The 25,085-nt window shown below is 47.3% G+C and overlaps 1 protein-coding gene and 1 long non-coding RNA gene across 2 annotated transcripts in view; one reads left to right on the plus strand and one right to left on the minus strand.

The window, feature by feature from the left end:
• Positions 1-6,042, plus strand: part of LOC138447807 (uncharacterized) — a 172,046-nt gene extending 166,004 nt beyond the window's left edge. The window contains exon 3 of the long non-coding RNA XR_011259955.1: positions 174-6,042. This is a non-coding gene — a long non-coding RNA (uncharacterized lncRNA). The remainder of the gene's footprint in view (positions 1-173) is intronic.
• The window catches only part of RGL3 (ral guanine nucleotide dissociation stimulator like 3), a 577,979-nt gene extending 553,197 nt beyond the window's left edge, over positions 1-24,782 (minus strand). The window contains exon 1 of the mRNA XM_069604164.1: positions 22,465-24,782. Within this exon, the coding sequence (XP_069460265.1) occupies positions 22,465-22,695 (231 nt within the window). The 5' untranslated portion in view covers positions 22,696-24,782. The remainder of the gene's footprint in view (positions 1-22,464) is intronic.
• Between the last annotated feature and the right edge of the window lie 303 nt (positions 24,783-25,085).

Consider the following 25,085-nt stretch of genomic DNA (forward strand, 5'->3'; position numbering starts at 1 on the left):
ACATGCATAATAGCTTCTCCCAAACTTTCGCAAATGTTTGGACTTCGGTCTCTCTTTGGGCATTAAACCGAGAGTTCATTGGGACCATAATTATGGTGAAATGCGCTATAACAAATGTCAAAATGAATGAATGAATTGCTTTTAACATCTTTATTTATCTTTATTCCTTCCAGGCACTTGCGATCAGGTACTCAAGGACAATTGGAAGTTCCATGTGCAAAAGAAGCCAGAGGATGCGGGCATTCCTTCGACGTCCTGATGCTGCAAGTCTGGAATGCACTCCCTCTGGTGCTGTGCCTCGAGAAATGGCATTTAGCGTTTAGGAAACAACTGAAAACCTGGCTGTTTGAATAACTCTACCCCTAGCCTTTCTTTCCCCAGCCTTCTAACCATTTTTTACTGTCTGGCCCTAGTGTCCATGGCCATGTGTGTATGTTGACTGCGCCCTGATTCCTGCGGTTCTCAGCAGCAACGTGCTCGCCTTGGAAGCAAGATGAAACAGAGCAACACAGGTTCAATCCCTGGGTCCGTGCTTAGAAACCGCTGGGTATTAAGCATGTTATAAATAACCAATCATATCATATCATATATAAACAAACAACACAAGAATTGTCATCTCGTTGACCCAGAATCCTAGGCAGCCTCTGACTCAGTAAGTAGGTCACCTTCTGGGTTATTAACAGCAGTATTTTTCAGAGAGACATTTCCCCCAATGCCACCGCTGAGTAAGTGGTGAGCTTTCAGGCATGCTACATTCGGCCTATTCTTCTGCCTGGCCCTGCAATGTTGGGCGCAGCGCAGCATGAAAGCGAGGCTTTATCCTCAAGGCATGATTGCTAGGCAACCAAAGTTCCTTTTCAGTGCACAACATCCGCCGGCAGGCGGAAACGCCGGCCAGAAGACGAAGGCCAGAGAAAAAGGCCTTGTTTGTTTGCCGTTGTCCCCAGTGTATCCGCGACAACCTGCGGGAGAGGGCAAGAGCCCTAGCCCGCATCGACCAAGCCAAGCATCCCGGAGCTGCTGCTGAGAGCAGCCCAACATTCGATCGTTCATCTTCGGCTAAAGCATCGGGGTCACATCAAGGGTGAGGATTCATAACCCCTGCCCTGCGCATCCGGCACGACAGCACCCTGTATGCATTATCCCTCCTGCTGATCTCTGCCCTGATCCGAAGCGTCCCTTGCCTGCCTGACTTCAGGCTATTCTTCCGCCTGGCCCTGCAATGTCGGGTGCAGCGCGGCATGAAAGCGAGGCTCTAGCCTCAAGGCATGTTTGCTAGGCAACCAAGGTTCCTTTTCAGTGCACAACATCTGCCGGCCAGAGAAAAAGGCCTTGTTTGTTTGCCGTTGTTCGCCGGTGGGCGCCGCTTGTCGCCTGCCCTAAGTTTCAAGGCAAAGCCATTTCGCCCCCACTGCCAAGGTATTGACTTACTCCTCCTTTCATCGCCCGATTCACACCCTAGAACTATTCCTCTCATCGCCTGATTCACACATTAGAACAATTTCTTAAATGCATGGTCTTCCCATATTAACGTGGGTCTCCATCTATCTACTGTATCACACTACCACTGTATTTTTCGCATATCTAACCTCAACACTACCACCCTGCCCCAGCCTAGTACGTGCAATTTTTAAGTATGCTACCAATTATGAAACAGCCTATTGAGGACACTGCCTATACTTCTTACAACTCGCCCATTGTGCCAAATTGTGTCCCAGCCTACCGTACGTATCCCTCCCTCTGTGCTTAATCGCCTATTGTTTTTATTGCTTCTAACTTCTTGTGACCCAGCCCACTGCACGTATTCCACTCCCTGTGCTTGCTATCACGATAACAGATTATACCATCAGAAAATGTTTTGCTCTAAGGGTGTAATAGCCTTTCTGGCTGTTGCCAGCCCTATTACATACTGTTGCTAGCCTACCCTGCTGATTTTGGCCATTCACATACTGTTGGAATAGCTTATCCTGCTGTTGCTAGCCTAAGTAAATACTGTTGGAATAGCTTATCCTGCTGTTGCTAGCCTAAGTACATACTGTTGGAATAGCCTATCCTGCTGTTGCTAGCCTTAGTACATACTGTTGGAATAGCTTATCCTGCTGTTGCTAGCCTAAGTACATACTATTGGAATAGCCTATCCTGCTGTTGCTAGCCTTAGTACATACTTTTGGAATAGCCATCCTGCTGTTGCTAGCCTACTTTGTGGCTGTCACTATGCAAATCTACCTTTTCTTAATCATGTTCCCTTATTACATTATGCAAGATAATGTACCATGCCTTGGCAACCACTATATACCCTACAAAAATTGACTGTCTAAACTTGTCTGCCCCTGGCATCACCCTATCACGTTCCCCATTCCATTCCTGCCTTCCATGCCACCATTTCCACCAGACAACAACCACTCTTACATAACCAGCCCTAATGACTTCACCTATGATACTAATACATGCACCAAGCTGCACATTACAGAGCATGCCCGGCTCCACTCTAACACTGGAAACAACCTTTCTTATCCCATCTCTGGCATGACCAGGTATCACCGCCTAAGATCTCGCACGATATGTCAAACCATACCCAACCCTAATTATGGCACGTCTATGTTCTCACCCACTGCATTTAACCTGCAAATGGGCACACCTACCACCAACTCTGACACAATAGAGCGAAACAACAGAATAGATACCAGACTTCCCATGAACATCAACCCGCCAGCCAAAACTAACACTAAGACCACTAGGAAACGGCGTGCAGCCTCCAACCATCCCAATCACATGCGAAACAATTCCCACACCAATATAATAATAATAATAATAATAATAATATGATAAAGAACTTAGTTGACAACAACCCCAGCCACACCCAGTAGGGTACCCAGAACCACCCTATAAAAAGGGGCACTACTAAATGTCAGGCCCCTTGTTGCCCATGCAATTGAAATCGCAGATCTCATTTTGACTTACAACTTTGATTTTCTAGCCGTGACAGAAACCTGGCTGCATGATGCAGCTGGCCCATCTCCCACCCTAGCTATCCCTGACAACTATTCCATCCTGAGAGCTGACAGTCCCAACGCTCGCAGAGGAGGAATAGCCATCATCTTTAAATCTACCCTTGACATGAGGCTAGCCACGTCTTCTCCTCTGACATCCTGTGAACTCCTCTCAGTTAAGCTCCAAATGTCCCCTAAAAATACTGTCACTAACCACCTAATATATAGGCCCCTGGGTCCTCTCGGATCGTTCAAAGAAGACATTACGTCATTAGTAGCTGAGAATACCAAACCCCTGCCACAAAATATTATCCTAGGTGACTTCAACCTTGGCTATAACGACCCCAATGACCTTCCAGCCACTTCCTTAGCCAATGCACTATCAGACCAAGGCTTTATACAAATAAGTACCCAACCCACCCATGGGGAAGGTAGGATACTTGATTGGGTAGCAGACCTCAACTGTAACATTACCCTTAAGGACTCCTCGCCACTCGTATGAACTGATCATCATCTCCTATCCCTAGAAATCAATGTCAACAACCCAGAGCCTAAGAAACCCCCTACTGCACCTCCTTGTCTGACCAGGAACAAATGCAACATTACAGCTGAGGCCATAATACCTCTGGTAATTCCCGTTCTTAATGTACTACCTGCCACCAATGACCTGAATCTGTTGGTTGACACCGACAATGACTCTATGACCAAAGCCACAGACACCATTGCCCCGCTAAAACTGCGCAAAGGTAAACCTAGAGCATATTTGAACTCCTGGTTCACCCCTGAACTTAAATAATTACGTACAGAAAAAGAAAACTTGACACTTTGGAAAATAACCCCCTCTATAGAAAATAAGATTAACCTAACTAATATCACTGCTACTTATAAAAGCGAGATACTCCGCACCAAAAAAGAAACCTTCAAAGTCAGAATAAATCAGGCAGGATCCAGTACTAAAGAATTATTCAACATCCTAAAAGAACTGGAAAACCCTAATCCACCGGTAGATACCTGCACCAAGGAAAAGCCCATGCGCACTAGCATTCAAAATGCTCTCTCCAACAAAATCACAGGGCTCCAGGCCAAAATCGCTGACAAACCTCTCCAACTTACTCCCGACAATCTCACCGGCCCAATCTTGCCCTCGACTGCACACCTCAACCTAGGATTCAAATTTAACAACGCATCCATACCTGAGATACAAAAAATTATACCATCAATAAAACCATCAAACTGTAAAGGTGACAGTTGCCCGGCTCAGATTATAAAACATGCAGCCAGAGATTTGTCTCCTTTTATTACCAAATGAATAAATGCTTCTTTTGCCAGCAACTCAGTCCCAAGCAACCTGAAACAATCTTGGGTTCTCCCATTACTCAAGAAACAAACTTTAGATCCGGCTATACCTACTAATTATAGACCGATTACCACAGTCCCCTTCTTACTGAAAATCTTAGATAGAGTTGCCTACTTGCAAATTCAAGACTAACTAGAGAATAATCCACTACTAGGAACTCGTCAATCTGGCTTTAGACCCCAACATGGAACGGAAACTGCCCTTGTTGACCTCAAAAGCCAGATTGATGAAATAAAAGACAAAGGTAGAAGTGCCATCCTACGACTCTTAGACTTATCGGCAGCCTTTGATCTGGTTGATCATAAAATCCTATGCGACCACCTGTCATTGGCAGCTCATTTCTCCAACTCCGCTGTCACATGGATACAATCTTTCCTCACGAACAGAACCATGAGGGTCTTCTCACCCACAGATGCGGCTGATCCGATCCCCATCATCTGTGGTGTCCCACAAGGCTTCTGCGTATCGTGAACTTTGTACAGTATCTTTACAAAGCCCCTATTCGACAAATTGGACCGTCTGGGTGTCAACTACACTAACTATGCAGATTACACCAAGATACTCCTAACACTATCACCTAGGACACAGATGTTTGTAGGATTAATGAAGTCTCCTCTATCATTCAGGCATGGATGGCCACACATGGCCTCTGCCTGAATGATGATAAGACTGAGCTGCTCCTAGTCGTCTCACCCAATAACCTTCAGAAACTCAGTCCTAATTACAATAGCATCCTCATCGATGGGGACAACATACCCATTGCCAAAGATGTAAAAACCCTGGGTTTCTACCTCGATGCCTACACCAATGTAACCAAACAGGTTACTATGACTGCCTCAGCCACCGCTTACACGGGCAAGCTGATCAGGGCTCGTAGACCCCTACTGTCTCCTAACAGTTGCCTCATACTGGCCAGAGCACTTATACAGTCCAAACTGGACGACTGCAATGGCCTATACTTAGGCGCCGACAAATCCATCATTAATAAACTACAGGTGCTGCAAAATAATGCGCTCAGAGCGGCGCTAAACATACCTAGAAGAGCGCACATATCAGCAACCAGAACGCACATATCAGCAACCAGAACGCACATACCAGAGCGCACATATCAGCAACCAGAAAGCTATACAAATGGCTCTCCATACAAGAAACGATGGACTTAAAAACCATCTGCCTTACCTACAAAGCCTTGAACCACCAAGCCCCTCCATATCTCGCAGACAAATTCACCATGAAACTGTCTACCAGAGTCACAAGATCTACTAACACATTTTGCCTGGTGGTGCCCAGGTACAACTTAAAAAGAGCAGGCGGAACCAGTTTCCCGGTTCTAGCCGCCCAATTATGGAACACTCTTCCACAGGACATCAAAACTATTCAAACCTTTGAAAAATTCACAAGTCACATCTTCACATGGTTACTGAATAAAAACTAACACCACTTACCTCACTCCTGGAACTACTCTTTACTCCCCCCTACCTTATGTATACTTCTCTCCCGTTCTTTCACATACCCTCCCCTGCTCTCCTCCTACCCTCGCTTTTTCATTTATTTGATCTCATTGTCTGTAATCTGTCTTTTATAACTGTACCATGTAACCACTGTATAATTGTATCATGTAACCACTTCCTTCATCTAAAGCACCCAGATATTTCTGGGTCAGGCGCGCTATATAAATAAAATAAACAAAGTAGATTTTTACAATCCCCTTTTAAGAACATTGTAAGCAGCATGAAGCTCAGGTGAAATGCCACCTTATGAGAAGCTTATAGCGCTTCTGGTCCTCGGGTTCTTTTCCCTGTAATGCTAAGCAAGCGGCAGTTGATCAGATATACTCCCTTGTGTGTTGATTTTAGCATCAAAAGAAAGGCAGGTGTGTTGGAGAAAGCTAAGCAAGCTCTGGCTTAACAGGCATCAAAACACATGCATTGTCTTCTTTCTTTTTCTTTCCTTTTGGCATTGTTGCTCTTCCCTCTGCCCTTCTTCACTCGCTGCTCCGCGGCTACAGCGCTTCATAGCTACACGCATCCCTCCTCCGAGCCCTTTTCCTGACCTTTGAATAAAGTGGTGGCTTATGGGGCACGCGCGCGCCTCCTTCCGGTATACACTTAGCAGCGCGGCTGATGAAGGTACCGTGGTTTTGCTAATGACCCGGAAAGGACTCTTTGCCCCGCCCTTTTGCAGCTTGATTAGCAAGCTGCAGAAGGTGTTTGATGGTTTTATGGCGGGCTTATCATGATTCCGGGAGGCTGGCTACTTCAGAGCCTAGGAGGGCGACGATGACAAGCAATATAGAGCTGGGACAGTTGGGTAGACCGCTCCCAAGTTGAAGGTTTGTTTGTTTGTTTGAAATGTATTATGCTCGCCAGACCCGAGGGTATCAGGACTGCGAGCAGTAAGGAGTCATACAGCTTAGTACAAGGGATAAGGTAATTAAGTCCTGTGTTTTTCCCTTTGTATTTTGGGAAATGTCGTTTAAAGAAAACTACAAATCCCAGAATTCCAAGCAAAGCAGCGCTGGTTGGCCTTCTCAAGCATGGTTGTGGGAGCCTTGTTGAGAGCTCCGAGTTCTAGGTGGGGAAAGGGGTCTACGTGTAAGGACTCCCCGTGGACGGTCATTTAACCGTGGGAAAAGTTAGATACAAGTCTTGATGAGGACATGGCATTCGGCACACAGATGCTTGACGTCAGTACCTCACTGGCCAATCACATGTTCCCCCCTCTGTTGTTGCGCAATGCAAGCAAAGGCTAACACGCCTCTGGGGCAGCGGGGGGGAGGGGGTGCTTAAGAAGCCCATGCCGCTGACAAGCAGCAAGTAAGAAGGTCGAGTAGGACCATGCCAGCCAGTGCGACAGACTCTGACCCAGCACTACCAGCCATTTATAGGCGCTGGTCCAGGGGCGCATCTGGACCAGGGGCTACCTTGTGTGTGGGGCAGGGGCATTTTTATGTGTGTTGAGTATATTCCCCCACCAAGGAATGTCTGTATAAGCGAGTGTCGAGTTAGCAGAAAATGGTGCAATTTAAAGCACATCTGGCCACTGACACCGCCTGTAAGCATGATAAGATTGAAGGACGAAATGCACATGCATGTTGGCACGGCTAGCATGGTAAGGCTGTTCTTGGCATGTGGTGTGCAGATGTCTTTGCCTGCCGCTATATAAGCCAGTGTGTCGCTACGGTGGGCGTCTCTTTGCGATATCAGAAGAGAGACCGCAGGCAACCGAGTACACATTGTGGGCCCGGCATGATGTCATGTGGCATAGGTTGAGCTCGCCTATCATCACTTAATATAGCATAACAAGTCATAAAGGCTGGGGAAAGTATACTTAGCATGGAGCTCAACAAATAAATATGGCCAACTGTGATGTTTCCAAAATGTAAAAGCGTGTCCCCAGTTGCTGGGGGTGTGGGGGTCTGAGGAGCATCAGTACTGTGACGAGGAAGAGTAGGACTAGGAGTAATGATGATTACCAGCAAGTATCTGGACTCAACGCCAGCATCGAAACAACACAAGGTAGTGTCATACAATGCATACCACCTAAAGACTTGTGTCGTTTTCACACCACACTAACCCAACACAGACAACTCTCACCACTCTAGCAGACACAACAGACAACCACCCAATGTACTTTCTCAACCTGAAGCGCACAATAACCACTGCTCCAGACAGCTCACAAAATATATAAAATGTACACGCCACTGAGAGCCCTGATGTTTCTGATCTACACACAACACTAAGACAAAACAACGTGGCCCTCCCTCCTCTGCTCTATGTTAGTCCCGTACCGCTCCTCTTGAAGTGCCAAGGAAACACGAAAAAGGTAGAAGTTTTGCTGTGCAGGACTCCAGAAAATCGCATATGAGGGCATAGCAAAGAGCTTCACTCGTTCTCCTGTGGGGCAGAGTTCTACCCGGCCCAAGCAACTCTGCTATTTGGCAGCAACAGGAGGGGCGGGGGAGGAAGGACATTAATATCGGTTCTGCTGCACTCAGTCTGCAACACAGAGGCAATGCACACTGTAAAGATGTCATCCAACTAGCAAGTGCAGACTCATCGAACCACAGGGATGACCATAGCCGCTGATAATGCACCTTGGGTCAAATGAACACCAGTCATCGAATCGACCATTAAAGATGAGGAATAGGGCAACTCAACACCGATGACACTGCCAAGCACGGAAGGACAACCTCAAACCTAGTAATCAGAACAATCTCCTTGAAAGACCGAGAATTTCTCTCGAGGGGACCAATGCTCTTGCCTCTAGTATAGCTCAGCAGGCAGTCGAAGGTCATCAGGAATAGGGGTCTTCCAACTATCCACACAAACACTCGCACATACCAATATGCTCACTCTCTCCTCTACACCAACAAATAATAGAACGCCGCTATACCCCTCGATCACTTTCGGCCTAGCTGCACACATACCTAGACACCACTATGAGCACTTCAATACTCTTTATAACGCAGCTATACTCTAAATCGGCCTAACTGCACACATCTCGTACACAATTTCTACCACTGTCAAAATGCAGACTCGGAGGTCAACAGCCTTGCTGCACACATTATACTGATCTCACACAACCGCTGCACCATGCCTAGCATTAAAAAGCAGTTACACACCACGTAAAGCGCACTGGCTGCACACATACTGCGTGGACCCAAGTGCTATTTACTACCCTACTCTCTCCACTGACCCGAGGGCGTTCAGCCCACAGTGCTTTGAGGTCGCTCCGTTAGAAAATAAAAAAAGGAAAGAAATCATTCCACTCCAATTCCTGGTTCACAGAAGAGCTCCTAAATCTGCGCAACTCCAAACGGCAGGTGCTAAAAACCTGGCAGGCTAATCCCTGTGACACCACCAAAGATATCTTCCGATCCATTGCAAAAAAATACAAAGACTCCATATTCAAAGCTAAATCGGGAGCTTACAACAATAGAATCTCCTTGGCCAACTCTCAAACTAAAGAACTCTTTACCATCTTTAAGGAACTAACAGTACCTCCCACTTGCACTGACGAAATCGTTAAAGATGAAGCATGGTGCTCCAGCATACAAGCTGCTATGCTAAGAATAATAGACCTCCTTCAGAACAAAATCTCAGACCATTACAAAGCATTACCTAAACAGAACCTCCAGAAGCAAACCCATCACAAACTCTCAGGTATTAACCCTCCTAAATTCTCCTTCTCTGAAATATATGAGGCAGATGTTTTAGACATTCTTAAACATCTCAAACCCTCGCTATGCAAGGCTGATGTATGCCCCCCCAAAATCATCAAAGAAAGCGCTGAGCAACTCGCTCCTCTTATCACCGCTTTTATAAATGCCTCATTCAAAACAGGCATAGTCCCCGAATGCCTCAAAGAAGCTTGGGTACGTCCACTCCTAAAAAAAACTACACTAGACCCCTCCAAACCTAATAACTACAGACCCATAATAACAGTCCCATTTCTGCCCACAGACAAATCCAACTGTACCTCAAAACCAACGCAATCCTAGGAAAGAGACAATCGGGGTTCTGCAAAGGACACGGAACGGAAACCGCCTTACTAGACCTTAAAAACCAAATCACCACCAGCCTTGATAAGGGCAAGCCTGCCCTACTTCTGCTCCTAGATCTCTCAGCAGCGTTTGATCTCGTCGACCATATCACTCTCAACAACCACCTCAAGCATGCAGCGCACTTCTCCAATCACGCAGCAACCTGGATCACTTCCTTCTTAGAAGGCAGAGCCATGAAAGTGTTCTCCAATATAGCCAACGCACAGCCCACTATCATACACTGTGGTGTCCCCCAGGGATCTTGTACCGCCCCCACGCTTTATAACCTATTTGCAAAGCTTCTTTTTGATAAACTGGATGCACTTGGGATCACATACACAAACTATGCTGATGACACCCAGGTGCTCCTTCCCCTCACTGGGAGCTATCTCCAACATGCCTCAACCCTTCAACAAATTTACTCTACAATCCAAGCCTGGATGGCCACGAATGGCTTATGCCTCAACGGGGATAAAAACTGAAATCCTCATTCTTGGTCAAAAATCCACGCTAGCCAAATTGGATCTGACCTATCTAAACTTCTGCATTGACAACTGTGTCATCCCAGTCCTATCCTCAGTTAAAACGCTCGGAGTCCACATTGATGCTACACTATCTATGGATAAACAAGTTAGCGCCATTGTATCGGCCTCCTCTTGAGTACCAAACTGATCAATGCCATAAAGCCATTTCTAACCAAAGACAACTGCCTCTCCATTTCTAGAGCCACCATAGGAGCCAAATTGGATTATTGCAATTCCCTCCTAGCTGGTACATCAAAACAAACCTAGCCAGACTCCAAACCACACAAAACAACTCTCTCAGAGCAACTCTCAGTATTCCTAAAAGAGAACACATCTCTCAAGCAAGAAAAAATGTACACTGGCTACCAGTTAAAGACCGAATCACTTTCAAGATTCTCTCCACCGCACACAAATGCATCAACCTGACCGCACCCTCTTACCTATCGGACACTCTAGCTAGACCACAGTCTACAAGACCCACAAGAATAGGGTATACCAACCAACTTACAGTGCCGCGAATCTCCAGGGCTAAGGCAGGAGGAATAGGATTCCCTTATCTGGCACCTAAGCTATGGAACACACTACCTACAGCCCTTAGAGCGGAAACCTCTCTCCACGCCGTCCGCAAAAACCTAAAAACTGCACTCTTCCATTAGCTGATAGCTCATGTCTGTACATTACCTGCAGATAGGTTTTCTGCAATTATTGTAGCAAGCGCCACAATGCCACTTCCTTCTGTATTTGATATGTGACTGTATACTAAGACTGTAGACTGTAGACTAAGCTATTAACATCTACTGTAACCAGCACCACAATGCCTACGGGCTGCTGTGTGCTTAACAAACGTGAATAAATAAATAGATCATACCAATGGTATACAAGGCACTATACAAATGCATAATAACATAACAAAGAACCCGTGTTGCACTGATGGGATGCTGATAATATGAATCTGCCTGTCAAATCAAGTAATGCAGGACCGACAGTCTTGGGAGTCACCAACAGAGGAGTACAGGAGAACACCATGTTTTCATTTAATGGTTAAATCTGCTACACTGTGAGTGAATCCCTTCTAAGGCCTCTCATTTTGCAGTGGTCACCGCGAGGTTGCATTATTTGCCAGGGTCGCACACTTTGGTTAAGCAGTAAAGCAAGGATTGTTACCCACTTTGCAATTAAGGCCCTTGACCACATACCGTCCGGGCTTTAGTTAGTAGAAATATTTGTTTTGACTTTCATAAAATGCAAACACACCGTCTTATAGAGTAAATTAGCAAAGTGCATAATTCACTGACAGCAAAGTGACAATTGGAAAGCCTGATATGAACGTGCTAAGTTAAAAAGCATTATTGTAGCTGTATTTCCACATCCTGAATGCAAAACTACAAGTCCCACAATTCAAACCTACTTTTCTTTGCATGTTATGTTATGTTACTTGGCATTTATATAGCGCCTTACGTATCATTGGTATGACCTTGAAGCGCTGGTGGGTTGAACGCCCTCAGGAACCACAGTTCAAGTCAATAGAGAGAGAGGGAGAGAGTGTCATATGGAGCGTGGGCGCACCGGATATGTGTGCAGCTGGTGTGGTTGTTGCATGATAGCTGCTTCTTAGTAGTAGGTGTGGTGCTGAGGAAATCAGTTGGATGTGTTCAGTCTGGAAGGTGGACACCCAGACTGAGTTCTGGCTGCGTTAGACCTGAGGAGACGCCTAAGCTAGCCGGTATGTGCTCAGCTAGCTGTGTTTTATTGGGATGATGAGGTGTCCGTGGGGTCATGTTAGTATGAGAACAGGTAGGCCGAATGTGTCATAGTATAGCTGTGTTCTAGTTGAATGATGGTGTATAGGAGAGAGGAAGCTTAGTAGTGTGATATGGTGGTTATCAGTAAAGTGCCTGCGACCAAGCATGAGAGCAGGACAGGGGACGTACATAGCAGCATGCGTATATAAAGCGACAGGATGGATAGGGTAAACATGTGATACAGATAACATGTGGATACAGGTACATAGCATAAATAGGAGATAGAGATATACAGAGATATATCCACTCCATCCACTCTGTCCTTTCCATCCACTCCATTCACTCTATCCTTTTCATCCACTCCATCCACATTTTCCATCCGTTCCATCCACTCCATCCAATCACTCTATCCTTTCTGCTCCATCCGCTCCATCCTTTCCATCATTTCCCTTCTTTTTCCATCTACTCCATCCACTTCAATCCGTTCCGTCCACTTCATCCGTTCCATCCACTTCATCCGTGCCGCCCACTTCATCCGTGCCGCCCACTTCATCCGTGCCGCCCACTTCATCCGTTCCGCCCACTTCATCCGTTCCGCCCACTTCATCCGTTCCGCCCACTTCATCCGTTCCATCCACTTCATCCGTTCCGCCCCCACTTCATCCGTTCTGTCCACTCTTTTTTTTCCCATCTACTCCAATCCGTTCCATTCATCCGTACCATCCACTTCATCCATTCCATCCACTTCATCCATTCCTACCGTTCCATCCGCTTCAATCGTTCCATCCGTTCCATCCGTTCCATCCACTTCATCCGTTCCATCCACTCCATCCATTCACTCTATCCTTTCCGCTCCATCCTTTCCATCCTTTTTCCATCTACGCCATCGTCCATCCACTCCATCCACTCCAATCCGTTCCATTTGTCCGTTCCATCCGCTTCATCCGTTCCATCCGCTCCATCCACTCCATCCGTTCTATCCACTCTGTCCATTCGATCCACTCCGTCCGTTCTATCCGCTTCATCCATTCCATTCTCTTCATCTGTTCCATCCACTTTATCCGTTCCATCCACTTCATCCGTTCCATCCACTTCATCCGTTCGATCTACTTCATCCGTTCCATCCACTTAATTCGTTCCATCCACTTCATCCGTTCCATCCACTCTTTCTTTTCCATCCACTCCAATCCATTCCATTCATCCGTTCCATCCGCTTAATCCGTTCCATCCACTTCATCCATTCTATCTACTTCATCCGTTCCATCCACTTCATCCGTTCCATCAGTGAAACGTCTCTAGGCGGAATCAGTGGTGTCGGAGTGCTGGGATCCGGGACCTAGTCATCCTGGGGCCCCTAGTCGTTGCCTCCATCGATGGTAGCCCAGTCATCGGCCCCAGTCGTGTTAAACTAGAAGACCTCATAGGTATAAGCGCAGCTTTAATAAGCTGCTTTCTTTTGTGACTTCCTTTCTTGCTGATGGAATTCTTGAACCAAGGTGGTGTTGATGCATCCAGTTTCTTCTCACACGTTCATGGGCAGGGCTCTGTAACCTTTAGCACTACATATGTTCTGGACTACAACTCCCATCAGCCCTTTGCAGCATAGTCAAGGAGTTATCATGGGCGTTGTAGTCCAACACACCTGGAGAACCGCAGATTGCAGACCCTTGTTCTAGGGAAATTCTACAGAAGATCTTTTCTGTTAAAAGCCCCCATAACTGTCCCCTGCGCGTCTGAAACTAAACACGTGTGCAGTTTTGTGAAGATGGGGTGCCTCCTGTCCCCTCGTAGCCTCCCATTCACTGTCCTGCCATGCACGTGCTGACCCTCCTATTTCTTTACCAAGGCCCGACTTCGTGCAATAATAAACTTATTTTCTGGTTGTGTTTGTATCACGCCTAATGCGTGTACCCTTTGTTTACAAATAAACTACCCATGACTCCCTGCGATCGTCATGGAAGCAGGCAGGAATTTTGAGTAAGTAATTGCAGCTGTGGGGCTGGAAACACCCCAATTCCCTTATTATTTATGCACAAGTAAAGAGCTGCTGCTAATACTGAAATGGGTGCCAGAAGGAATTGCCAGGCATGCGTTCACTGCGCAGCCCAGAGCACCGTTTATCTTCTGTGTCCTGTCCTGCTCAGGAGGTGAGCAGGACCCGCCAGCATCGACCCACAATTCCAGTGGGCGGCACTGGCCTGACACGTGACTGACTCCGCCCCAGCTCCGTGTACTGCCCATATATATATGATGAACTGCCAATCAGTCACGCCAGCCCTCCACAGAGACGTTTTTATGGGAGGGCAAAAAGGGCACTTGCCCAGGGCCCCCAACTTAGAGGGCGCCCCACAAGGGGAATGGTCTAAAGAAGTTAGATTCCATTGTTCACCAGACTTAAATAGCACGTGTGAGGATATGTTATGGCATGCCGCTGAGGTTCTAAGCCCATTGCCTGTCTGTTTTGACAAGTACATTCTGTCCTGATCAATGCATCATGTAATGCCTTCTGTGTTCACTGTGGTATACATAGTTTGTGTGTTCCTAACGGCACAACTCTGTGGCATTCTTTCCTTCCTGTGGGAATTATGTTTATCATGTGCAATAGCTAAAGTTGAAATGCATATTAATACATTGAATGCCACAATTGTTTAGAAGTTAGCTCAGTGTGCCAAGCACTGATTGCAGAGATATGTGTTCATATACAAGATTAGAATAGCACATTCCAGCAAAGCTGGCTGAGCCTTTCCTATGTTTGAAGTTTATAAACCTACCTGCATATGTACTTGGTTTTATAGCACAACAGGTGCTATTATCAGCAATGTACCTGCATGTTAGGGAGAGTTCTCTTCTAAGGCTAATTTCCCTTACCTATAGAGTCCCCCAACAGCTTTGCTGGATTTGAGGGGTTTATTTGTTTCTCCTGCTAAGAGTGAGACTCTTTTTCCCCACTCTTAGACATGTTGCTGATGTGTGTTTTAGGCTATCTTGTATGCTTATGGTCCATGGAGTTTTTCTCACCCCCATGGGTATCATCTTTTTACACGTGTGTTACACAGCACCCTCAGTGCAGTACCACAGGGGTATCATAGTGACCCCCAAACATAGACTCCCTACCCTGGGACTGACTACTGTCTCCCAGGGCCTGTAAAGTCCCCATTGGCTTTACTAGTCAATAGTTATGAACAAAACCAGTACAACCCATCTTACTATGGAAGTACTGGAAAGGGTTAATAGTTTTTCACTGATGTTCATTTTCGAGGGGGTTCCATACTGTCCCCCTCTCCAAAGTTTCTAGCTGGTGGCAGTGGTTACTACCGTAAATATTCAACCGCAAATATTTTCCTATGGGATTTTCCCATTGTTCGATGCTACCACTTTTACTGACAGCCTCTAACATACCGCCGGTTTATTTTAATATTAACTTTGCTCCGGTAGGTTTTTATTGCCAGATCTTTGATAATATTTCTTTCTCGTGTCTTTCTCTGAAATCCTAACCCAGGTCGGGGATCCTTAGTTCGTCCTTTTGGCGGGCTTCTGCATAGAAGCCCTCCTTTCGGCGCCACTGAGTCTGTGGTAGGCAGGATGTGTGGGAGAGGGAATAGGCACCCTGGACAGGGTTACCTCGGCAAACCAAGTCGCACTCTGCCCTGATAGCTGGGGGGTTATCCCGCCAGGATAGCCACCCCACTGTGTGAGCGACAGCTAGGCTGTATGAATGGGGGTTCTTCTGCATAAAAGCAGGGCTCTGAGGGCTGGAGGACAAGACGTCGCCCCTGGAACTAAGAAACCCGAAGAGGAGAGAAGCTGAAGACATCTGCAACAACTGAACCACCGGTGAAGCCCTGCTGCAGATCCTCACCACTTTTCCCCAACGACTCGAGAAGATCTTGACCTGCAAGAGACTTCTTCCCTTGAGCTGGTGGGGCCAACCAGTTCGCCAATCACCTTCCAGGACCTGCCTTGGTCGAATTGCCAGTGCCCAGCACTAGGAGACCGGATAGCCAGGCAACCGTCCACCACGACCGCGATTTAAAGGAGCGTACCTTTTATTTTGTTTTGGCAGCACCGCGACTGGCTTCATCCCTGGGCAGTGCAGTAACTCGAACCTTCCTCTGCGACAAGAGCCTCTCTTCCTCTGCTGGATCTCCCGAACTGCAGGAACTACCGCCATCGCAGGAGCCTCTTTCACTTTCAAGGTACATTGTTTCCGCCAGGCCTCCCGTTTCGCTGGGTACTGCTAAAGGTGTTTTAAATCCTTTAATTACCTTCTGGGCTGGCCGCCCCTTTCGTCTAACATTATTCTTTCACCTTCTGCAACTGCCTTTTCAAATCGTTAAACAAAGACTTGACTGTAGCTACTAGAACTGGTTGATCCTAGGCAGTTTGCCTTGTACTACTAACTCTGGCACAGGCCTATTGACTCTGTCTAAATCTGTTACAACTGCCTTCTCTAGATTGCTTTTCACTAAGAAATGTGTTGGTGCACCTAAACTCTTATAACCACCTTTCCTTCGCCTTTCTATATTGTTGAAGTGCCATTTTGCTTGGTTTTCACCTAAGTATTGTTTATGCTAAAGTACTGCCTTGCCTAACTTGTTCACAATCCAATTGGGAAGTGTTGCTGGTGTGTTTATGAGTCTAACCCTGTATGACCTTTCCTTTCCCTCCCTCTGAAGAAATTGTTAGAGTGCCATTTCTGCTTGGTTTATACTGTGCCGTTTTGCTCAGTTTTCACTCTTGCTCAAACTTGTCTACAATTTAAATAGGGAATTGTGTATACTTTTCTTGACTGTTTTAACTTGCTTTAATGATAGTGATTTGTGTGTGAACTTAAGAGTGTGTAAAATAAATATATATATTATTTTTGACACAAAGCTTTGGTCAGTGTTTCCTGTAGTCCTATTGTGTAAACCCTGAATACTGCTCATCTCCCTCTTGAGATAAATCTCACTGCTCAGCCACAGCTACCAACTAAATCGTTGTGGTACAGACTGATACCAAAGGGGATTTATTGCATAAAGCCGTAGTCTTAATCTTCTGTAGTGCTCCCTAAGGGAACTGCATAGGATTCTGCCTAACTCTGCACCAGATAGGGGTTGCTATAAAAACTAACATATCATCTGTATGGTGAAGGTCTAGAAATTGGTTTGTTCAGATGGGGTGTTGTAAAACCTAGGCAATCACCTCCAACAATGAGCATAAACTGTTAGTCCAAGAGGTGAATAAGTATCCAAATTCAAGACTATGGAACAAAAGTGTTCATGCTTGTATCCTGACTTTGTCAGCAGGCGATACAGTGCTCCGGGTCAAATCATCTAATATCTTTTACATTACTGTGCTGTTTTATGTGAGGTTTGCCTCCTTGCAGGCTGGTGTCATTGTTTAGCCCATTAGTTGATCGTTCTTCTTATGTAGGTCATTTGACTGGAAGGGGTGGTAGACAGAAGAGAGCAGACCAGATGTTGCAGGTCTCGGGCAAGCATATTTTAAGGTCTGCTCGTTTGACACAAAAAAACGTTTTTTGTGTGTAAAAGTCAAAGGTTTTTATTCACGTTTATAAATGACAATGTCACAAGCCACTGTTTTGGAACTATTTAAAGCTTTAAAATACAAAAGAAAAAAAACAGTTTAAATGTAGTAAATCACATCGATTGGTATGCTTATATACTTCCCTTTATGATGGAGAGAATGAAGCTAGAATCATTCCCATTTTGCATAACACCCTTCTATAATATTTTGTTTTTATAAATGGTCATGTTTGGTAATGCGATTTGTGTACTTTCCAAGTCAGTTTTATAAAATGTGATTGGCCCTCATTACAACCCCGGCGTTAACCAATGGCGCTATTAGCGCCATGGTTAACGCCGGTAACTTAACGATTCCGCCATGTGAAACGGGGAATTACCACCCCTTCCAAGGTTGGCGGGGCGGTAATTCCCCATTGGCCCTTCCCCATTCCCATTTTTGCCCCAAAGGGCTCAATGGGAAAGGGGAAGACGGTAATTACGGTACCGCAAATTGCGGTACTGTAATTACCTTCAAGGTCCCTTTGCGGGTCCCTACCTTAATGGCTGGTCCAGACCAGCCGTTAAGGTCGGGAGCGGCAAAGGGACCTCGTAGTAAGGCGTTAAAGGGTTAACGGTGCCGCAACCTTTTACGGCGCCATTAACCCCTTAACGCCTGGGTCGTAGTGACCCCCATTGTTTTAGTTCATGATAAGAACTGGAAAAGATAGTGTTCAAATGCAGAAATTGAAGAGTTGGCAAAAATCCACTCCTTAACCAATGTGTGATCCTGGGCATCTCATTTAATCTTGTATTGCCGAACCTCTCGAAATTGCCAGTCCCTAAACCTTTCAAAATTGTCAGCCCATCAGAGTGAATTCCTTCGCAGGGCATGCTCTTCATAAAAGCTTCTCTCATAGGTTCACAGGCTATAGTGTTCCTTCCACTATTATAGTGAGCATTGATATATTGTACACCAGAGTACTTGTTCCTTTGATGTCTCGTGGCAACACTATTTGAAAACCATATCCCACTTCTTAGTGGCGTCTGGTGTCTGGATACAGACTCCATCCTGGTAGTTTCTAGTCTGCATCCACTATCCATGCCATGGTGTGTGCATATTTCTCCTTCCCTGCAATTGGTCTCCTCTCCATGCTTGAGCACTTTTGCATTCTGTCAGGCAGCTAATGTGAGTTTTCATGTTTTGTTATTTGGCATTTATATAGTGCTCTATATAGCGTTCTGTCTATTCTGGGTTACATGTACATTTTACATACGGTCATGCATTAATACTACAGGCTGCATACCTTCCTGGATGCTATTGATAAAAAAGCATCCTGCATCTATACTAGAACAGAAGTGACCTCTTCGTAGACTGCTAATGTTGGCCTTCAAATGCTACTTGTTTATTATTCTGATTAGAGCAAGACTGAAGAGGGTAAGGTGACTTAAAGGGAGTATACGTGCTTATTTTGAATGCAGCATATCAACTTATAGGTTGTGAACAGGACGAGGGGCTGGGGGTGCGATCAGATATTCTTGATCACTTAATTCCTTTGGTTTGGTGGAGGGGGGCCCCAAAAATGTCCGTGCCCAGGGCCCCAAAAGTGGTTAAGATGGCACTGGCCCTCCACACGTCCATCTTATGCCACTAGAAACGCCAACCTGGCACGTGCCCCTGCTCTGTCCCAGCCACGCCAGCCTTCAGAGGTCCAGTCTCATGGGTGACTGACTCTTCCCAGCCCTCTCAACCACCCAAGGTGCCTGGCCTCCATGGGCCCAACTCTTCCTTATCTCCTGGCCTTGAGGGGCACCACCAGGCGAGCCAGTCACCCAGCCTGCACTGTGACTGACTGTGCCTCACACGCCCAGATGCTGCCCGCCTGGCATGTGCCGGGCACCGTCCCAGCCACGCCATCCTTCCCGTAGGCACTGTCCTGTGTCACCGGCGCCCCACAGAGGCACAGGCCAGCGATATGAAGCAGTCTCGCTAGCAAGCACTGGCCTGCCCTGAGAAAGACAGTGCCGCAGCCACATGCCAGCCTGGCACCCACGGTGGCACACATCCGACATGTGCCGGCGTTCTCCCAGAACCACCGAGGCAGTGGCCTGACATGCGAAGAATGGGACCGAGTGACCGACTCTGCCCCAGCCCTAGTACTGGCCTTTCGTAGGTACTGGCCCTCGCTGGCCGCGGAATCTGCTCCACGCCTCGCAGCCTTGTATCAAGTTACTGGGAACTTCCCAAGGTCCCACCATGCGCCAGGCCTCCTACATGCTGCCAGAACAGAGCAGGGCGGCCGGATTGCTGTGCAACTTTCTCTGCCCACTAAGGAGGGGTGTGGCGACGGGCAGACAATGTTGGGGTCCGAAGGTCAAAGCTCAAACATTATTATTATCGCGGAGAAAAAAAAACAGGAAGCGAGTTAAGCATATGGGGGAGGGGAGCAGGCTGACTCGAAATAATTCCAGAAAGTGGGATGCGGAAGAGGCCCGTTTCCTTCCTCTCCCCTCCTCTGCTGCTGGTAAACTCCCTCAGTAAGCCCTGCCCCAATCCAAAGGCCTCCAGGAGGGCTCGGCTGTAAAATAAACTGCCCAGCGGAGACAGCCCAACGGGTTGCGTGTCCGCCGCGGAGATCCGCGTGTAACCGGCAGGTCATAGGTTTGAAAGCTGAGAAGATAGCTCAGTCGGGAAATGTGCCTGCGGCGCAGGAATGTCTGAAACCAAGCAAGTTAGGTTGGTGGCTCAGCAGAGTTATCAGGGTGTCCTGCAGGACACAGGTTTGAAACCCAGGCAGGCCCACCTCAGCCTTTCATCCTTCCAAGGTCCACACATTGAGTGCCATTAAAATTGATATTAGGAGCTATTACTACAGCACTTAGAAGCATGAGTAATCGGCCAAGAGGTGCTATATCAGTAGCAAGTATTATTAGTGTCATTGCTGCACAGATGTGTGCATAACCTACAACGGACACGTTCGACTCCCAGGGAGGGGACTCAGCCTTTCATCATTCTGAGGTCCATACATTGAATATCATTATATTGGGTACTCATAGCAGTTGTTCCTGTGGCTCTTGAACCTGGGGAATCAGTCATGAGGCAGTATGTGTACCCATGATATCGCAGCACTTTGTGTAGCCTCCAGGTCACATGGTCGAATCCCAGGGGAGGGGGCTCAGCCTTTCTCCTTCCACGGTGAATGGAAATTAAGCGTTGAGTGCACAGTCTATATCAGAGGTCTGCAAGCTGCGATCCTCCAGTCATTTTGGACTAGGACTCCCATGATCCCTACACATTGACTCTGCAGACTAGCACTGATGGGAGTTGTAGTCCAAAACATCTGGATAGTCAAAGGCTGCAGATTCCTGGTCTATACGATCAAGCACAGAACAGTGGATGGCTCTGGCATGCTGTGGTAACAGTGACCTTACAAAATGGCAGCTCATCCTACTAAAATCCCCAAAGACTGTCCTTCTGTCCCTCTACATAACACAAAAGTAGTGTTCTGTCTGCAATGGACTTCTTTCTTGTCTGCGGGGCGAGGGGGGATAGCTCAGGGGCGCGCTGGCCTTGGAAGCAAGACGACGCAGAGCAACTGCGTCGTGTTCGATCCCCGGGTCCGCGCTTAGAAACTTCGGGTATTAAGCGGTTATAAATAACCAATCATAACCTTTAAGGCGTGCCAACTCCACAGTTCCTTTTGCACTTCTCATGTTGGGTACCAACCACGAGAAAATAGTGTTTTTTCAGCCAGGTCGTGCCGCCTGGAATCTTTTTGTACACGTTCACTTTTAAACATCTGGCCAGCCGAAACAGAAGAGAGCTTTTTGGTCTTGGGCAGGAGTTTACAACCTTTGGCTCTCCAGATGTTTTGGACTTCAACTCCCAGCAGCTCTAGTCAGCATAGCAACAGTGAGGGACCCTGGAAATTGTACTCCAAAACATCTGGAGAGCCGCGGGAAACGCATAGCCTAGCCGTGGTCTATATCCTATCAGATAGCTCAGTGAGATAACCCTCCAGCCTACCCATAACCCACTGGTGGCGCGCCTATCTACTGCGCTCCATTGCTTCCCAGCTAGATTGGCACTTTATTAATCCCATCCATGCATGTGCTTGTTGCTGTGATTTATGTTCAACTTGCAGGTCAGAGGTTCCAATCCCGGCAGGGCTGGCTCAGCAGCTCCGAGGTGGTAAAGTGAGAATCATTATACCGCGTGGTAGAAAGGCTTGTTATTTACAACAGCGTCTAAAAGGGAGAGCCATTTCTAAAGGATGTTATTTTAACATCAGGTGGCTACATGGAGTTTACTCCTTCATGCCACTGGAGAAGCGTGCAGTTATAGTAGGAGGCGTAGTGACTGGTCACTTGGACCGCTGTAGTGCCTTCCTGCGGGATACTTCAGGAGGACAGACTATTCATCCCTCAAACTCTGTCAGATGAGAGGAGATAAAAGATTTTCAGTCTTGGGATCCAGGCTTTGTAATAAATTACCAAATTCTTTTCATGACACTCTCCCGTCCATGAACACGTCAGATTGTGACATGCCTCCAGGAAGCCGACGTCAGATTAGGACACACCTCCCTGAAGCCAACGTCAGATTCTGACATCCGTCCAGGAACCGGGCGTCAAACTTGCAACCTAACGCCCGGACGTTACTCCAGAAACAGGATATTAGCACACGGACCAAATGTGAAACAAAACTATGTTGTTCAACAATAGCATAAAACGTTTATGGACCAGTTAAGAGACCAAACCCCTTCCAGTGGTGAATATATATTTATTAATGACCCTACACTTACCTTGACAGGGACTCTTGGCTCAGCAGTCAAGCAGCGTGGCCGGTAGTTCTTGAGTGCCACGCCCCAGCTTGAATCAAGATCCAGGCTGTGGCGGCTAGCCCGAGTGGGCGATGGCCTCTCTCCAAACAGGCTCCGCCTTCCGCGCCCCATTCTTGTGGCAGTTGGCTGGTTGGAACAGCAGGGCTCTTTTCGGGCAAAAGAGCGGGTTCGTGGCCAACCGAGTGCCGTCATCCCCTCTCTGGGACAGCACCGCCACACCGCCCATCACCTGGGCAAACACCAGCCATTCCGCTTCACTCCCTGTGCTGGTCTTGCCAACTCTTCTAGTACATCACGTGCCCGCTTATGCATCAGATAAGCTCGACACTGGCACCAGCTTTCTATAATCAACCAATCGTCGATTACAACATCCAATGAGCAGCTGCAATTTCTATTCAATAGGCTTAGGCTATCATCAATTTCATTGTACTAAAAATTCCCACCATTGGTGAGATCCCAGTAGAACAAACTGCCAGTATAGCAGGCATCGGCACACAATATGCCCACCAATGGTGGAATGTGCACTTAATGGGCTATCATCCTGGCAGTGTCTGCGCTCAACAAGTTCCCAATATCATGATTCTCTGTCCAAAAATCTTGCGCCATTGACGGCATCAGCGTCCAATAAGCCACAGCCATCACCAGATTCGGTGTCCAGTAAACTCTCCCCGTCTCCGATGTCAACGTCGAATGGCGTCAAGACTCAGTGAGCCCGGTGATTAGTGAATCCTCTTTCAATGGGAAGATCCATTGGCAGAATCAGCATTGAAAGAGCGGCCATCCTGGCTGAATGACGTGTCCCATAAACTACAGCCGGCATCAGCTTTCCGTCATCAGCAGAATCTCAGTTTATTAAACCCCCTTTGCCTCCAAGGTCGACATCCAACAAAATGTTAAATTCATTGGCACCAACAATCAATGAGCTCAGAGGATTGCTGGAATCAAGCTTCAATGGGATCACATCAGTGTTAAATACATTTCCTCCATCTTTGAATCCCGTGTCGAATAAGACTGCAGACCGTGGCAGCTTCAACGCTCAATGAGCTCCAGCCGTTGGCGTTCAATAAGTTACTGTCCTCACCGGACTCCAAAGTTCAATTGAATTCCACAATCATTGGCACAAAGCCGTTAGCCGCATCAATGCTTAACGAGCTATAGCCATTGATCGCATCAGCATTCCACGAACTATCAACACCCAAAAAGTCTCTTCAATGAAATCCTACTAACTCTGATGTCAAAGGTTAATTAGATTCCACGATCATTCCCACCCGCACTCCATAAGCTCCACCCTTTGGCTGCATCAGCGTTGAATAACCTACCAACATCACCGGAATCAGTGTTCCATGAGCTCCCTCCAACTCCAATGTCCAATTAAATTCCACAATCGTTAACACCAATGCTCATTGAACTCATTCCATTGGCAGCATCAGCGGTCAATAAAGTACATCCATTGGCGGCATCGGTGTACAATGAGCTACCACCATCACCGGAATCTGTGTTCATTAAGCTCCTGCCCACTCCGATGTTTAGACACCACTAGAATCCGCAATCGTTGCCACCGATACTCAATAAACTCCACCCACTGGCGGCATTGGTGTACAATGAGCTACCACCATCATCGGAATCTGTGTTCATTAAGCTCCAGCCCACTCCGATGTCAAGACCCCACTAGAATCTGCAATCGTTGCCACCAATACTCAATAAACTCCACCCACTGGCGGCATCGGTGTTCAAGCTCCCAAAATCACCAGGATCTGTTCCATGTGCTCCCGCCAACTCCAATGTCAAGGCCCAATTAGATCCTGCAATGGTTGTTGGCATCATTCATTGGTGGCAGTTTCGGCCAATGGCTGGCAGCATTGCTGGCACCAGCGCCGAACGAGCTCGTGCCGTGCCCATGGTCCCGGTAGGATACGCTCCCACCATCATCGCAGAGACTGCCCAATCGGCTCCCGCCATCTCATCCGTGCTGAGAACTTCCAAGGGTTTTGTTGTGCCAGGGGTCTGGGAGCAGTGGCGGCAGGGCAGGAGATGGCCGGGCGCCCCCAGAACAAGCTTTGATGGTCACCCAAGCCTTCGATTGATCGCCCAACATTCCACGAAGGGCACAAGTCCTTCGATCATTCCCAGACGTCTTTCTGGTCGTTGGCAAACGTCCATTCTAGCACGGTGTGAGCCCCATCAGAGGAAAGCGGGCGGGCTAGCAGGCAGGGCAGCCGAGGCTGGGTCCAGGGCTCCGAGTCTCCCTCACAGAGTCCAGGCTTGAACTGATAAATCCAGACAGCACAGGGCCCTGCCCTGCTTTGCCTCCCCACCCCCTCTCCCTGTGTCTTTCCAAGCAGGGCCCTCCCCTCCCCGGCAGGACTTCCTCCCACAGTCAGCAGCTTTCAGGGAAAAGCTGGACCACATGAGTTTGCAATCACGGGCTCTGCAAAATCTAGACCACAAGCGAGGGGGCACTGAAGTTATGAATCACCAGCCTATGAATGGCACGGAGTACAGCAGGGCATGGCAAAGCATAACATTCCATAGCATAACGCAGCATAGCGTCTACCAAAGTATAGCGCAGGAGAACAGCATAG

This window comes from Ambystoma mexicanum, chromosome 3q, assembly GCF_040938575.1.
Source record: "Ambystoma mexicanum isolate Mex_15411 chromosome 3q, UKY_AmexF1_1, whole genome shotgun sequence".
Lineage (NCBI taxonomy): Eukaryota > Metazoa > Chordata > Amphibia > Caudata > Ambystomatidae > Ambystoma > Ambystoma mexicanum.